Below are 17,601 nucleotides of genomic sequence, written 5' to 3' on the forward strand. Positions count from 1 at the left end.
TCACTCACCCACACACTCACTCACTCACTCAAACACACTCACACACTCACTCACTCACACAAACACACACACATTCACACTCACACACTCACTCACTCACACTCACACTAACTCACACACTCACTCACTCAAACACACTCACACACTCACTCACACACTCACTCACTCACTCACTCAAACACACTCACACACTCACACACTCACTCACTCACACAGTCACTCACTCACTCACTCACTCACTCACACTCACTCACTCACTCAAACACACACACACTCACTCACTCACACTCACTCAAACACACTCACTCACACACACTCACACACTCACTCACTCACACTCACACACTCACTCACACTCACTCACTCACACACACTCACTCAAACACACACACACACTCACTCAAACACACACACTCACTCACACACACACACTCACTCACTCACTCACACTCACTCAAACACACTCACTCACACACACTCACTCAAACACACACACACACTCACTCACTCACACTCACACACTCACTCAAACACACTCACACTCACTCACTCACACACACTCACACACACTCACTCACTCAAACACACTCCCTCACACACTCAAACACTCACACACACACCCACTCACTCAGACACACTCACACACACTCACTGACTCACACACACACACACACACTCACTCACTCACACACTCACCCACTCACTCACTCACACTCACTCAAACACACACACATTCACACTCACACACTCACTCACTCAAACACACTCACACACTCTCACTCACTCACTCAAACACACTCACACACTCACTCACTCACTCACTCACTCACACTCACTCACACACTCACACACACTCACTCACTCACTCACTCAAACACTCACACACTCACTCAAACACACTCACTCACACACACTCACTCACACACTCACTCACTCACACACTCACTCACACAAACACACTCACTCAAACACACAAACACACTCACTCAAACACACACACTCACTCAAACACACACACTCACTCACACACACACACTCAAACACACTCACTCAAACACACACACTCACTCTCTCACACACACTCACACACACTCACTCACACACACTCACTCAAACACACTCACTCACACACACTCACTCAAACACACACTCACTCACACACACTCACTCAAACACACACTCACTCACACACACACTCACTCAAACACACACTCACTCACACACTCACTCATTCACACACTCACTCACTCAACACACACACACACTAACTCAAACACACACACTCACTCAAACACACTCACACACTCACTCAAACACACACACACACTCACTCAAACACACACTCACTCACTCAAACACACACTCACTCATTCAAACACACACACTCAAACACACACTCACTCAAACACACACTCACTCACTCAAACACACACTCACTCATTCAAACACACACTCAAACGCACACTCACTCACTCAAACACACACACACTCAAACACACACTCACTCACTCAAACACACACTCACTCACTCAAACACACACTCACTCACTCAAACACACACACTCATTCAAACACACACTCACTCAAACACACACTCAAACACACACTCAAACACACACTCAAACACACACTCAAACACACACACTCGCTCAAACACACACTCAAACACACACTCAAACACACACTCAAACACACACACACACTCAAACACACACACTCACTCACTCAAACACACACTCATTCACTCAAACACACACACACTCAAACACACACACACACTCAAACACACCACTCAAACACACACTCAAACACACACTCAAACACACACACTCACTCAAACACATACTCACTCACTCAAACACACTCACTCAAACACACACTCACTCAAACACACACTCAAACACACACTCAAACACACACGCACACACTCAAACACACACTCACTCAAACACACACACACTCAAACACACACAAACACACACACACACACTCACTCACTCAAACACACACTCACTCATTCAAACACACACTCACTCATTCAAACACACACTCACTCATTCAAACACACACTCAAACGCACACTCACTCACTCAAACACACACACACTCAAACACACACTCACTCACTCAAACACACACTCACTCACTCAAACACACACCCACTCACTCAAACACACACACTCATTCAAACACACACTCACTCAAACACACACTCAAACTAACACACTCGCTCAAACACACACTCAAACACACACTCAAACACACACTCAAACACACACACACACTCAAACACACACACTCGCTCAAACACACACTCAAACACACACTCAAACACACACACTCAAACACACACACTCACTCACTCAAACACACACTCATTCACTCAAACACACACACAAACACACCGCTCAAACACACACTCAAACACACACTCAAACACACACACACACACTCAAACACACACACTCACTCAAACACACACACTCAAACACACACTCACTCACTCAAACACATACTCACTCACTCAAACACACTCACTCAAACACACACTCACTCAAACACACACTCAAACACACACTCAAACACACTCACTCACTCAAACACACACTCACTCACTCAAACACACACTCACTCATTCAAACACACACTCACTCATTCAAACACACACTCAAACGCACACTCACTCACTCAAACACACACACACTCAAACACACACTCACTCACTCAAACACACACCCACTCACTCAAACACACACCCACTCACTCAAACACACACTCACTCATTCAAACACACACTCACTCATTCAAACACACACTCAAACGCACACTCACTCACTCAAACACACACACACTCAAACACACACTCACTCACTCAAACACACACTCACTCACTCAAACACACACCCACTCACTCAAACACACACACTCATTCAAACACACACTCACTCAAACACACACTCAAGCACACACTCAAACTCACACTCAAACTCACACACTCGCTCAAACACACACTCAAACACACACTCAAACACACACACACTCAAACACACACACACACACTCAAACACACACACTCACTCACTCAACACACACTCATTCACTCAAACACACACACACACTCAAACACACCGCTCAAACACACACTCAAACACACACTCAAACACACACACTCACTCAAACACACACACTCAAACACACACTCACTCACTCAAACACATACTCACCCACTCAAACACACTCACTCAAACACACACTCACTCAAACACACACTCAAACACACACACACACACTCAAACACACACTCACTCAAACACACACACACACACTCAAACACACACTCAAACACACTCACTCACTCAAACACACACTCACTCACTCAAACACACTCACACACTCAAACACACACACACACTCAAACACACTCACTCAAACACACACACACTCAAACACACACACACACACTCAAACACACACTCAAACACACACACACTCACTCAAACACACACACTCAAACACACACTCACTCACTCAAACACATACTCACTCACTCAAACACACTCACTCAAACACACACTCATTCAAACACACACTCACTCAAACACACACTCAAAAACACACTCAACACACACACACACTCAAACACACACACACACTCAAACACACACACACACTCAAACACACACTCACTCAAACACACACACACTCAATCACACACTCAAACACACACACTCACTCAAACACACACTCAAACACACACACACACTCAAACACACACTCACTCACTCAAACACACTCACTCACTCAAACACACTCACTCAAACACACACACTCATTCAAACACACACTCACTCAAACTCACACACACACACTCAAACACACACACACACGCACAAACACACAAACTCAAACAGACACATAAACCAACTGAAACGCATACACGCAAACTCAAACACACACACGCTGTGCCCTTCTGCACAGCCCTCACAGTCCCTCCCTATGTCCTCCCCCCACACTTCCTCCCTCCCCTCACACCTCCTCACTCCCCCTCACCCCCTCTCCCTCCCTCCCCCCCACACCGCCTCCCCCCCTCCCTGCCCTCCCTCCCCCCCCCCCCCCCAACCACCCCTGCCCCTCCCCCCAGACACTCACAGTTGGTGGAGATGGGTTTACGGAATGGTTTGCCCATGGAGAAGACGAAGGCGATGGTGATGTACTGGAAAACCGACACGAAGAAGACGGTGGTGTTGATGTAGTTGCTGATTTTCCATTGCAGGTTGAAGAGAATCCCACTGCTGTTCCGCTGCTGTCTGGCTCGCAGCCCGTAAAACGTGTTGTTGGACGAACAGGCCCTGGAGGGAGAGGGGGAGAGGGAGAGGGAGAGGGGGAGGGAGGGAGAGGGAGAGGGAGAGAGGGAGAGAGAGAGGGGGAGGGAGAGAGAGAGGGGTTAGCACGGCTACCTCACAGCGGCAGGGACCTCGAGCGACTGTCCGTGCGGAGTCTGCGTGTTCTCCCCGTGTCTGCGTGTTCTCCCCGTGTCTGCGTGTTCTCCCCGTGTCTGCGTGTCTCCTCGCGTCCTGCGCCGCTTTTCAATTCTGTTACCGTTGCAGTAAACGCTACCATTTCATATCGCTCTCCACCTCCTCACTTGACTTCCCCACTCGTGAACCAGGCCACCCAGATCCCTCTGTACCTCAGGGTTCCGCACTCCCTCTCCGTTTAAATAACTTGCTGCTTTCCTCTCCTTCCTACCCGAGTGGGCAGTGTCGTACGGTTCCTACGGTTACGCTCCACCTGCCAAATGTCCTCCCTCTCGCCTGCCCGGTCTAAATAACAATCTATTTATTAGTGTCACCAGCAGGCTGACATTAACACTGCAATGAAGTTACTGTGAAAAGCCCCTAGTCGCCACATTCCGGCGCCTGTTCGGGTACACAGAGGGAGAATTCAGAATGTCCAATTCACCCAATAGCACGTCTTTCGGGACTTGTGGGAGGAAACCGGAGCACCCGGAGGAAACCCACGCAGACACGGGGAGAACGTGCAGACTCCGCGCAGACAGTGACCCAGCGGGGAATCGAACCTGGGACCCTGGAGCTGTGAAGCAACTGTGCTAACCACTTATTTTTATTTATTTATTTTTGTTTCCCTTTTTATATAAATTTAGAGTAGCCAATTATTTTTCTTTTCCAATTAAGTGACAATCCACCTACCCTGCACATCTTTGGGTTGTGGGGGTGAAACCCACGCAGACACGGGGAGAATGTGCAAACTCCACACGGACAGTGACCCGGGGCCGGGATCGAACCCGGGTCCTCGGCGCCGCAGTCCCAGTGCTAACCACTGTGCCACATGCTGCCCGTTAACCAGTGTGCTACCGTGCTGGTGCGTCTAAGAGAGGGTGCGCGAGCACCCGGAAGAAACGCAGACACGGAGAGAACGGACTCTCCATGTGCCCCTGACAACGTCCTTTCCGATCTATCTTCGTAATCAGCCAACATCTTCATGCCCATCCACACAACACATGCGGGCACATTCACACACGCCCGCACACACACACACACACGTCTGGGAGCACACAACCCAAACGGGCAGGCGCACACCCATGCCAAGCGAGGGCGCAGTCCACCTACCATGCCCCCTGATCCCAGGGATTGTACCAGGGCTGAATCTGAACCAGCAGGAACCCCATCATCTGGAAGGCGGCACAGAGGGCGATGTGCATCAGCACCGAGAGCAGGAGCTGTGGCGAGACCAGGTTGGCGTTGGGGCGCTGAGGCACCAGGTGTTCGTACGCCTTGTTGCGGCTCACTGACAGCAGAAGAGGAGAGAGTGGCAGTAAAGAGACCTGGTGAACAGACATCGAATCTCATCAAACACCCTCCTCCCAACAGCCCCCCCAACCCCGCACAGCCCCGCCCCGCCCTGGGCAACCCAGAATCCATTGTGACAGAATAATTAAGGCCAATCGGCCCATCCCGATCCATGCTAGGAGCGCCAACTCACATCCCAGTCGCCACCAAGCATTCCTTATGCGCAAGAACACAAATTAGGCCATTCTGCCCGTTGAGCCTGTTCTTTCATTCAATACTATCATGGCTGATGTGAGGCGGCAATCCCATTAACCCGCCCGCGCCCCCCCCCCCCCCACCCCCCCCCCCCGGCCACCCCCCACCCCCCACGCCGGATCCCTTAATTCCCCGAAAAACCAGAACTCTATCCATCCCAGCCTGAAATCTATTCAGAGAAGGGGCGTCCACAGTCCCAAAATGGCCCACACCCTTCTCCAGAGACTGGACCCACCCCCAACTCGACTTTTACATTCCCCAGCACAGAGCTGATGGGTTGAATGGCCTGATTCTGTGGTGAAAGATATAGGGAGGGCTGTAGGGACTGGAGGAGGTTAGAGATAGGGAGGGGTGTAGGGGCTGGAGGTAGATACCGATATAGGGAGGGTGTAGGGGCTAGATGAGGTTACAGAGAGAAGGAGAGTTTTAGGGGTCGGAGGTGGATACAGAGATAGGGAGGGGTGTAGGGGCTGGAGGAGGTGATAGAGATAGGGAGGGGTGTAGGTACTGGAGGTGGTTACAGAGATAGGGAGGGTTGTAGGGGCTGGAGGAGGTTACAGAGATAGGGAGGGGTGTAGGGGCTGGAGGAGGTTACAGAGATAGGGAGGGGTGTAGGGACTGGAGGTGGTTACAGAGATAGGGAAGGGTGTAGGGGCTGGAGGAGGTTATAGAGATAGGGAGGGGTGTAGGGGCTGGAGGAGGTTACAGAGATAGGGAGGGGGTGTAGGGGCTGGATGAGGTTACAGAGATAGGGAGGGGTGTAGGGACTGGAGGTGGTTACAGAGATATGGAAGGGTGTAGGGGCTGGAGGAGGTTATAGAGATAGGGAGGGGTGTAGGGGCTGGAGGAGGTTACAGAGAAAGGGAGGGGGTGTAGGGGTCAGAGGTGGTTACAGAGATAGGGAGGGGTGTCGGGGCTGGAGGTGGTTACAGAGATAGGGAGGGGTGTAGGGGCTGGATGAGGTTACAGAGAGAGGGAGAGTTGTAGGGGACGGAGGTGGATACAGAGATAGGGAAGGGTGTAGGGGCTGGAGGAGGTTACAGAGATAGGGAGGGGTGTAGGGACTGGAGGTGGTTACAGAGATAGGGAGGGTTGTAGGGGCTGGAGGAGGTTACAGAGAAAGGGAGGGGGTGTAGGGGTCAGAGGTGGTTACAGAGATAGGGAGGGGTGTCGGGGCTGGAGGAGGTTACAGAGATAGGGAGGGGTGTCGGGGCTGGAGGAGGTTACAGAGATAGGGAGGGGTGTCGGGGCTGGAGGAGGTTACAGAGATAGGGAGGGGGTGTAGGGGCTGGAGGAGGTTATAGAGATAGGGAGGGGTGTAGGGGCTGGAGGAGGTTACAGAGAAAGGGAGGGGGTGTAGGGGTCAGAGGTGGTTACAGAGATAGGGAGGGGTGTCGGGGCTGGAGGTGGTTACAGAGATAGGGAGGGGTGTAGGGGCTGGAGGAGGTTACAGAGATAGGGAGGGGTGTCGGGGCTGGAGGTGGTTACAGAGATAGGGAGGGGTGTAGGGGCTGGATGAGGTTACAGAGAGAGGGAGGGGCTGTAGGGGTCAGAGGTGGTTACAGAGATAGGGAGGGGTGTAGGGGCTGGAGGAGGTTACAGAGATAGGGAGGGGCTGTAGGGGTCAGAGGTGGTTACAGAGATAGGGAGGGGTGTAGGGGCTGGAGGAGGTTACAGAGATAGGGAGGGATGTAGGGGCTGGAGGAGGTTACAGAGATAGGGAGGGATGTAGGGGTCGGAGGAGATTACAGAGTTAGGGAGGGTGTAGTGTTCGGAGGTGGATACAGAGAGAGGGAGAGGTGTAGGGGTCGGAGGTGGATACAGAGATAGGGAGGGTTGTAGGGGCTGGAGGAGGTTACAGAGATAGGGAGGGGTGTAGGGGCTGGAGGAGGTTACAGAGATAGGGAGGGTTGTAGGGGCTGGAGGAGGTTACAGAGATAGGGAGGGTTGTCGGGGCTGGAGGAGGTTACAGAGATAGGGGGGGGTGTAGGGGCTGGAGGAGGTTACAGAGAGAGGAAGGGGCTGTAGGGGTCAGAGGTGGTTACAGAGATAGGGAGGGGGTGTAGGGGCTGGAGGAGGTTACAGAGAGAGGGAGGGGCTGTAGGGGTCAGAGGTGATTACAGAGATAGGGAGGGGTGTAGGGGCTGGAGGAGGTTACAGAGATAGGGAGGGGTGTAGGGGCTGGAGGAGGTTACAGAGAGAGGAAGGGGCTGTAGGGGTCAGAGGTGGTTACAGAGATAGGGAGGGGTGTAGGGGCTGGAGGAGGTTACAGAGATAGGGAGGGTTGTAGGGGTCAGAGGAGGTTACAGAGATAGGGAGGGGTGTAGGGGCTGGAGGAGGTTACAGATATAGGGAGGGGTGTAGGGGCTGGAGGAGGTTACAGAGAAAGGGAGGGTTGTATGGGTCGGAGGTGGATACAGAGATAGGGAGGGGTGTAGGGGCTGGAGGAGGTTACAGAGATAGGGAGGGGCTGTAGGGGTCAGAGGTGGTTACAGAGATAGGGAGGGGTGTAGGGGCTGGAGGAGGTTACAGAGATAGGGAGGGTTGTAGGGGTCAGAGGAGGTTACAGAGATAGGGAGGGGTGTAGGGGCTGGAGGAGGTTACAGATATAGGGAGGGGTGTAGGGGCTGGCGGAGGTTACAGAGAAAGGGAGGGTTGTATGGGTCGGAGGTGGATACAGAGATAGGGAGGGGTGTAGAGGCCGGAGGAGGTAGGGGTCGGAGGTGGATACAGAGAGAGGGAGGGGTGTAGGGGTCGGAGGTGGATACAGAGAGAGGGAGGGGTGTAGGGGTCGGAGGTGGATACAGAGAGAGGGAGGGGTGTAGGGGTCGGAGGTGGATACAGAGAGAGGGAGGGGTGTAGGGGTCGGAGGTGGATACAGAGAGAGGGAGGGGTGTAGGGGTCGGAGATGGATACAGAGAGAGGGAGGGGTGTAGAGGCCGGAGGAGGGAGGGGTCGGAGGTGGATACAGAGGTAGGCAGGGTTTGCCCTGGAGAAGGGGGTCGGTGTTCCCAATAACCAGAGACCCCAGTTCCTGGTACATTATACTGTCGGAAGCAGGAATTATCACCACAGTGAGGGCGGAGGAGGGGTTGGCATTAGCCTACTGGTTATAGCAATGGCACTGGTGATGAACAGGTCCTCGTACAGGAACTCCCAATTCCCCAAGTTACTCGAGATCTGGAAGAGAAGAGGAAAGAGCGATGAGAAAGGGATCGAATCGCGGGGCTGATTCCACGGTGAGCAGAATCACTCCCTCGCTGAATCGCAAATATTAACTGTCCAATCACTCATAGAATCCCCACACAGTGCAGGACAATGCCATTCAGCCCCTCGAGTCCTCACCGACCCTCTAAAGGGCGGCCTAGCAGGGCCCACGCCTCCACCCTATCCCCGTACCCCATCCGAACCTTTTGGACACTCAGGGCAATTTATCATGGCCAATCCACCTAACCTCCACGTCTTTGGACTGCGGGAGGGAACCGGAGCACCCGGAGGAAACCCACGCACACACGGGGAGGACGTGCAGACTCCGCACAGACAGTGACCCAAGCTGGGAATCAACCTGGGTCCCTAGCGCTGTGAGGCAGCAGTGCTAACCACTGTGCCACCGTACTGCCCCGGACTAGAGTATAAAATGCAGGCTGAAACTGCCAGTGCAGAACTGTGGGTCAGTACTCAGGGAGTGCCGCACTGTCAGAGGGTCAGTACTGAGGGAGTGCCGCACTGTCAGAGGGTCAGTACTGAGGGAGTGCCGCACTGTCAGAGGGTCAGTACTGAGGGAGTGCTGCACTGTCAGAGGGTCAGTACTGAGGGAGTGCTGCACTGTCAGAGGGTCAGTACTGAGGGAGTGCCGCACTGTCAGAGGGTCAGTACTGAGGGAGTGCCGCACTGTCAGAGAGTCAGTACTGAGGGAGTGCTGCACTGTCAGAGGGTCAGTACTGGGGGAGTGCTGCACTGTCAGAGGGTCAGTACTGAGGGAGTGCAGCACTGTCAGAGGGTCAGTACTGAGGGAGTGCCGCACTGTCAGAGGGTCAGTACTGAGGGAGTGCCGCACTGTCAGAGGGTCAGTACTGAGGGAGTGCTGCACTGACAGAGGGTCAGTACTGAGGGAGTGCCGCACTGTCAGAGGGTCAGTACTGAGGGAGTGCCGCACTGTCAGAGGGTCAGTACTGAGGGAGTGCTGCACTGTCAGAGGGTCAGTACTGAGGGAGTGCCGCACTGTCAGAGAGTCAGTATTGAGAGAGTACCGCACTGTCAGAGGGTCAGTGCTGAGGGAGTGTCGCACTGTCAGAGAGTCAGTATTGAGAGAGTGCCGCACTGTCAGAGGGTCAGTGCTGAGGGAGTGCTGCACTGTCAGAGGGTCAGTACTGAGGGAGTGCCGCACTGTCAGAGGGTCAGTGCTGAGGGAGTGTCGCACTGTCAGAGAGTCAGTATTGAGAGAGTGCCGCACTGTCAGAGGGTCAGTGCTGAGGGAGTGCTGCACTGTCAGAGGGTCAGTACTGAGGGAGTGCCGCACTGTCAGAGGGTCAGTACTGAGGGAGTGCCGCACTGTCAGAGGGTCAGTACTGAGGGAGTGCCGCACTGTCAGAGGGTCAGTACTGAGGGAGTGCCGCACTGTCAGAGGGGTCAGTACTGAGGGAGTGCCGCACTGTCAGAGGGTCAGTGCTGAGGGAGTGCCGCACTGTCAGAGGGGTCAGTACTGAGGGAGTGCTGCACTGTCAGAGGGTCAGTACTGAGGGAGTGCTGCACTGTCAGAGGGTCAGTACTGAGGGAGTGCCGCACTGTCAGAGGGTCAGTACGAAGGGAGTGCCGCACTGTCAGAGGGTCAGTACTGAGGGAGTGCCGCACTGTCAGAGAGTCAGTACTGAGGGAGTGCTGCACTGTCAGAGGGTCAGTACTGAGGGAGTGCCGCACTGTCAGAGGGTCAGTACTGAGGGAGTGCCGCACTGTCAGAGGGTCAGTACTGAGGGAGTGCCGCACTGTCAGAGGGTCAGTGCTGAGGGAGTGCCGCACTGTCAGAGGGTCAGTACTGAGGGAGTGCCGCACTGTCAGAGGGTCAGTACTGAGGGAGTGCCGCACTGTCAGAGGGTCAGTACTGAGGGAGTGCTGCACTGTCAGAGGGTCAGTACTGAGGGAGTGCTGCACTGTCAGAGGGTCAGTACTGAGGGAGTGCCGCACTGTCAGAGGGTCAGTACTGAGGGAGTGCCGCACTGTCAGAGAGTCAGTACTGAGGGAGTGCTGCACTGTCAGAGGGTCAGTACTGGGGGAGTGCCGCACTGTCAGAGGGTCAGTACTGAGGGAGTGCCGCACTGTCAGAGGGTCAGTACTGAGGGAGTGCCGCACTGTCTGAGGGTCAGTGCTGAGGGAGTGCCGCACTGTCAGAGGGTCAGTACTGAGGGAGTGCCGCACTGTCAGAGGGTCAGTACTGAGGGAGTGCCGCACTGTCAGAGGGTCAGTACTGAGGGAGTGCCGCACTGTCAGAGGGTCAGTACTGAGGGAGAGCCGCACTGTCAGAGGGGTCAGTACTGAGGGAGTGCCGCACTGTCAGAGGGTCAGTACTGAGGGAGTGCTGCACTGTCAGAGGGTCAGTACTGAGGGAGTGCCGCACTGTCAGAGGGTCAGTACTGAGGGAGTGCTGCACTGTCAGAGGGTCAGTACTGAGAGAGTGCCGCACTCTCAAGAGGGTCAGTACTGAGGGAGTGTCGCACTGTCAGAGGGTCAGTACTGAGGGAGTGCCGCACTGTCAGAGGGTCAGTACTGAGGGAGTGCCGCACTGTCAGAGGGTCAGTACTGAGGGAGTGCCGCACTGTCAGAGGGTCAGTACTGAGGGAGTGCCGCACTGTCAGAGGGTCAGTACTGAGGGAGTGCCGCACTGTCAGAGGGTCAGTACTGAGGGAGTGCCGCACTGTCAGAGGGTCAGTACTGAGGGAGTGCCGCACTGTCAGAGGGTTGGTATTCAGTGAGTGTCTTCAGACTTTGGGTGAGCCTAGAAGGTGCCTCAGTCCTATCAGATCGAGGCTGTGGGCTTGGAGCAGGGACCTTTCTAAAAGCCCGGGGTCCGGTACTATCTCCATTACTGCCCCGGAGCTCCGAGTGAGTAAATGCAGATACTCAAATCCCTGATACTTACATAGTAGAGAATGAGAACACTGACATATTGGATCATGCTGTACAGAGCCATGTACTTAAAGGCACAGAAAGATGTGACCAGGGCAGCTCGGCCCTCCCTGAAACAGAGAATGGTGCAGCTTATAAATAGTTAGACACAGAGTAAAGCTCCCTCTACATTGTCCCCATCAAACACTCCCAGGACAGGTACAGCACGGGGTTCGATACAGAGTAAAGCTCCCTCTACACTGTCCCCATCAAACACTCCCAGGACAGGTACAGCACGGGGTTAGATACAGAGTAAAGCTCCCTCTACATTGTCCCCATCAAACACTCCCAGGACAGGTACAGCACGGGGTTAGATACAGAGTAAAGCTCCCTCTACATTGTCCCCATCAAACACTCCCAGGACAGGTACAGCACGGGGTTAGATACAGAGTAAAGCTCCCTCTACACTGTCCCCATCAAACACTCCCAGGACAGGTACAGCACTGGGTTAGATACAGAGTAAAGCTCCCTCTACACTGTCCCCATCAAACACTCCCAGGACAGGTACAGCACGGGGTTAGATACAGAGTAAAGCTCCCTCTCCACTGTCCCCATCAAACACTCCCAGGACAGGTACAGCATGGGGTTAGATACAGAGTAAAGCTCCCTCTACATTGTCCCCATCAAACACTCCCAGGACAGGTACAGCACGGGGTTAGATACAGAGTAAAGCTCCCTCTACACTGTCCCCATCAAACACTCCCAGGACAGGTACAGCACGGGGTTAGATACAGAGTAAAGCTCCCTCTCCACTGTCCCCATCAAACACTCCCAGGACAGGTACAGCATGGGGTTAGATACAGAGTAAAGCTCCCTCTACACTGTCCCCATCAAACACTCCCAGGACAGGTACAGCACGGGGTTAGATACAGAGTAAAGCTCCCTCTACGCTGTCCCCATCAAACACTCCCAGGACAGGTACAGCACGGGGTGAGATACAGAGTAAAGCTCCCTCTACACCGTCCCCATCAAACACTCCCAGGACAGGTACAGCACGGGGTTAGATACAGAGTAAAGCTCCCTCTACACTGTCCCCATCAAACACTCCCAGGACACGTACAACACGGGGTTGGATACAGAGTAAAGCTCCCTCTACACTGTCCCCCATCAAACACTCCCAGGACAGGTACAGCACGGGGTTAGATACAGAGTAAAGCTCCCTCTACACTGTCCCCCATCAAACACTCCCAGGACAGGTACAGCACGGGGTTAGATACAGAGTAAAGCTCCCTCTACACCGTCCCCATCAAACACTCCCAGGACAGGTACAGCACGGGGTTAGATACAGAGTAAAGCTCCCTCTACACTGTCCCCATCAAACACTCCCAGGACAGGTACAGCACGGGGTTAGATACAGAGTAAAGCTCCCTCTACACTGTCCCCATCAAACACTCCCAGGACAGGTACAGCACGGGGTTAGATACAGAGTAAAGCTCCCTCTACGCTGTCCCCATCAAACACTCCCAGGACAGGTACAGCACGGGGTGAGATACAGAGTAAAGCTCCCTCTACACCGTCCCCATCAAACACTCCCAGGACAGGTACAGCACGGGGTTAGATACAGAGTAAAGCTCCCTCTACACTGTCCCCATCAAACACTCCCAGGACAGGTACAGCACGGGGTTAGATACAGAGTAAAGCTCCCTCTACACTGTCCCCATCAAACACTCCCAGGACAGGTACAGCATGGGGTTAGATACAGAGCAAATCTCCCTCTACACTGTCCCCATCAAACACTCCCAGGACAGGTACAGCACGGGGTTAGATACAGAGTAAAGCTCCCTCTACACTGTCCCCATCAAACACTCCCAGGACAGGTACAGCACGGGGTTAGATACAGAGTAAAGCTCCCTCTACACTGTCCCCATCAAACACTCCCAGGACAGGTACAGCATGGGGTTAGATACAGAGCAAATCTCCCTCTACACTGTCCCCATCAAACACTCCCAGGACAGGTACAGCACGGGGTTAGATACAGAGTAAAGCTCCCTCGACACTGTCCCCATCAAACACTCCCAGGACAGGTACAGCATGGGGTTAGATACAGAGTAAAGCTCCCTCTACACTGTCCCCATCAAACACTCCCAGGACAGGTACAGCACGGGGTTAGATACAGAGTAAAGCTCCCTCCACACTGTCCCCATCAAACACTCCCAGGACAGGTACAGCACGGAGGGAGTTACAGAGTAAAGCTCACTCTACACTGTCCCCATCAAACACTCCCAGGACAGGTACAGCACGGGGTTAGATACAGAGTAAAGCTCCGTCTACGCTGTCCCCATCAAACACTCCCAGGACAGGTACAGCACAGGGTTAGATACAGAGTAAAGTTCCCTCTACACTGTCCCCATCAAACACTCCCAGGACAGGTACAGCACGGGGTTAGATACAGAGTAAAGCTCCGTCTACGCTGTCCCCATCAAACACTCCCAGGACAGGTACAGCACGGGGTTAGATACAGAGTAAAGTTCCCTCTACACTGTCCCCATCAAACACTCCCAGGACAGGTACAGCACGGGGTTAGATACAGAGTAAAGCTCCCTCTACACTGTCCCCATCAAACACTCCCAGGACAGGGACAGCACGGGGTTAGATACAGAGTAAAGCTCCCTCTACACTGTCCACATCAAACACTCCCAGGACAGGTACAGCACGGGGTTAGATACAGAGTAAAGCTCCCTCTACACTGTCCCCATCAAACACTCCCAGGACAGGTACAGCACGGGGTTAGATACAGAGTAAAGCACCCTCTACACTGTCCCCATCAAACACTCCCAGGACAGGTACAGCACGGGGTTAGATACAGAGTAAAGCTCCCTCTACACTGTCCCCATCAAACACTCCCAGGACAGGTACAGCATGGGGTTAGATACAGAGTAAAGCTCCCTCTGCACTGTCCCCATCAAACACTCCCAGGACAGGTACAGCATGGGGTTAGATACAGAGTAAAGCTCCCTCTGCACTGTCCTCATCAAACACTCCCAGGACAGGTAGAGCACGGGGTTAGATACAGAGTAAAGCTCCCTCTACACTGTCCCCATCAAACACTCCCAGGACAGGTACAGCACGGGGTTAGATACAGAGTAAAGCTCCCTCTACACTGTCCCCATCAAACACTCCCAGCACAGGTACAGCACGGGGTTAGATACAGAGTAAAGCTCCCTGTACACTGTCCCCATCAAACACTCCCAGGACAGGCACAGCACGGGGTGCGATACAGGGTCAAGCTCTCTCTACACTGTCCCCATCAAACACTCCCAGGACAGGTACAGCACGGGGTGCGATACAGGGTCAAGCTCTCTCTACACTGTCCCCACCAAACACTCCCAGGACAGGTACAGCACGGGGTTAGATACAGAGTAAAGTATCAAGTATCACCTACTTTATGAGAATGGGGACACACTCGATGGTCGGCAGTTTCGAGGTGAATGGCGAGGCCACAGATGCTTCCAGCTGCGAGAGCGAGATTCCCACGTGGGCCATCTTCAACGCCTGTGGATAACAGAAGCACAGACACCGGGAAGGAGGTGATGGGGAGAAGCGGAGAACCCGCGATGTGTTGTTGCGGCTTGTGGCCAGAGTCGAAGGACAGATGGGGAGGGTGTGCGAAATGGCAGGGAGGATTGTGTACAGGTGTGCGGTCTGGTTACATAGAACACACAGTGCAGAAGGAGGCCATTCGGCCCATCGAGTCAGCACTGACCCTCTGAAAGAGCACCTTAGCTAGGCCCACTCCCCCATCCTATCCCCGTGACCCCACCTGACCTGCACATCGTTGGACACGAAGGGGGCTATTTATCGCGGCCAATCCACCCGAACCCGCACATCTTTGGACTGTGGGAGGAAACCGGAGCACCCGGAGGAAACCCACGCAGACACGGGGAGAACGTGCAGACTCCGCACAGACTGTGGATCGAACCCGGGTCCCTGGCGCCGTGAGGCAGCGGTGCTAACCACTGCCACCCTTCCGTTCAACAATACCTAATCACGCACGCACCGTTTCCTGGGCCACAGTTAAGAGAAACAGGCGATGGGTACTGACTGCCTTTGAGGCTGTAGAAATCGGGGCTGGCTGGGACACTGGTCTGAGTGGGAGGACAGCTGGACCAGTGCGGGGCTGGGTGGCAGTGGAAAGCGGCAGCGGGATACTGAATCAGCATGGTCAGCCACAATCACATTGAATGGTGGTGCAGACTCGAAGGGGCCGAATGGGCCCGCTCCTGCACCTATTTTCGATGTTTCGATGGAATCCTTTAATCTTCTCAATCCCCTCGATTAGATTCTACCCTCCTCCTTTTAAGTTCCTACCCTCGTGGAGCACAAGCCTGGTCCTCGTCTTTTAACCCTTTCAAATCTGAACTCCATCCCTCACAAGGTCAATGTTGCCGCCCTGATGTGCGGAACCCAGGGATGTGTCCAATTACCTCCCGAGGGTGTCTGGGCAATGCTCTGTACAATGGAGGCGTCACCCCCCCCCCCCCCCCTCCCACTCCCCCCCACGAGCAGTGGCGGCTGAGGGTCACTAATTTATTCAAGGCCGAGTTCGAGGGATTTTCAAAGAACAAAGAAAAGTACAGCACAGGAACAGGCCCTTCGGCCCTCCAAGCCCGTGCCGACCATGCTGCCCGACTAAACTAGAATCTTCCACACTTCCGGGGTCCGTATCCCTCTATTCCCATCCTATTTGTCAAGATGCCCCTTAAACGTCACTATCGTCCCTGCTTCCACCACCTCCTCCGGTAGCGAGTTCCAGGCACCCACTACCCTCTGTGTAAAAAAACTTGCCTCGTACATCTCCTCTAAACCTTGCCCCTCGCACCTTAAACCTATGCCCCCTAGTAATTGACCCCTCTACCCTGGGGAAAAGCCTCTGACTATCCACCCTGTCTATGCCCCTCATAATTTTGTATACCTCTATCAGGTCGCCCCTCAACCTCCTTCGTTCCAGTGAGAACAAACCGAGAGTGAGTTGGGGGTTTACGAGAGGGAGGACAGGGAGGGGGGAAAGTGGAGTTGGGGCAGCGATCTGGTCCGTGTTGATCTGATTAACAGGGCGAGGCCCCCCGAGTGGCAGCCGCCTGCTCCTCACTCTTCTGTGTCGGCTGGCGAGGGGGATTGGGCTCCGCTGTGATGCCCAACGCGGCTGAAGAGCCTCCTGGAAAGCTGGTTAAAAAGAGTGGATGGACTCACCCCGCAGTCGTTGGCTCCGTCGCCACACATTCCAACAACGTAACTGCCCCGAGAGAGAGGAAAACAGAGCAGGTGTTACTCTGGGCCTGCGCGGTGGAACAGGAACAACGTCAACCCAGAAAACCCAACCATCGGCCTGCGCGGTGGAACAGGAACATTGTCAAACCAGAAAACCCAACCATCGGCCT

The 17,601-nt window shown here is 53.8% G+C and overlaps 1 protein-coding gene across 1 annotated transcript in view; it reads right to left on the reverse strand.

The window, feature by feature from the left end:
- The window catches only part of LOC140404557 (polyamine-transporting ATPase 13A3-like), a 121,079-nt gene that overhangs the window by 31,074 nt on the left and 72,404 nt on the right, over positions 1-17,601 (reverse strand). Inside the window, exons 17-22 of the mRNA XM_072493161.1 lie at positions 17,414-17,456; positions 15,606-15,715; positions 12,198-12,294; positions 9,172-9,244; positions 5,630-5,807; positions 4,149-4,348 (exon numbers count right to left, since the gene is read on the reverse strand). Coding sequence (XP_072349262.1) covers positions 4,149-4,348; positions 5,630-5,807; positions 9,172-9,244; positions 12,198-12,294; positions 15,606-15,715; positions 17,414-17,456 — 701 coding nt within the window. The remainder of the gene's footprint in view (positions 1-4,148; positions 4,349-5,629; positions 5,808-9,171; positions 9,245-12,197; positions 12,295-15,605; positions 15,716-17,413; positions 17,457-17,601) is intronic.

The sequence above is a fragment of the Scyliorhinus torazame genome, chromosome 31 (assembly GCF_047496885.1).
Source record: "Scyliorhinus torazame isolate Kashiwa2021f chromosome 31, sScyTor2.1, whole genome shotgun sequence".
NCBI classification, from domain to species: Eukaryota; Metazoa; Chordata; class Chondrichthyes; order Carcharhiniformes; family Scyliorhinidae; genus Scyliorhinus; species Scyliorhinus torazame.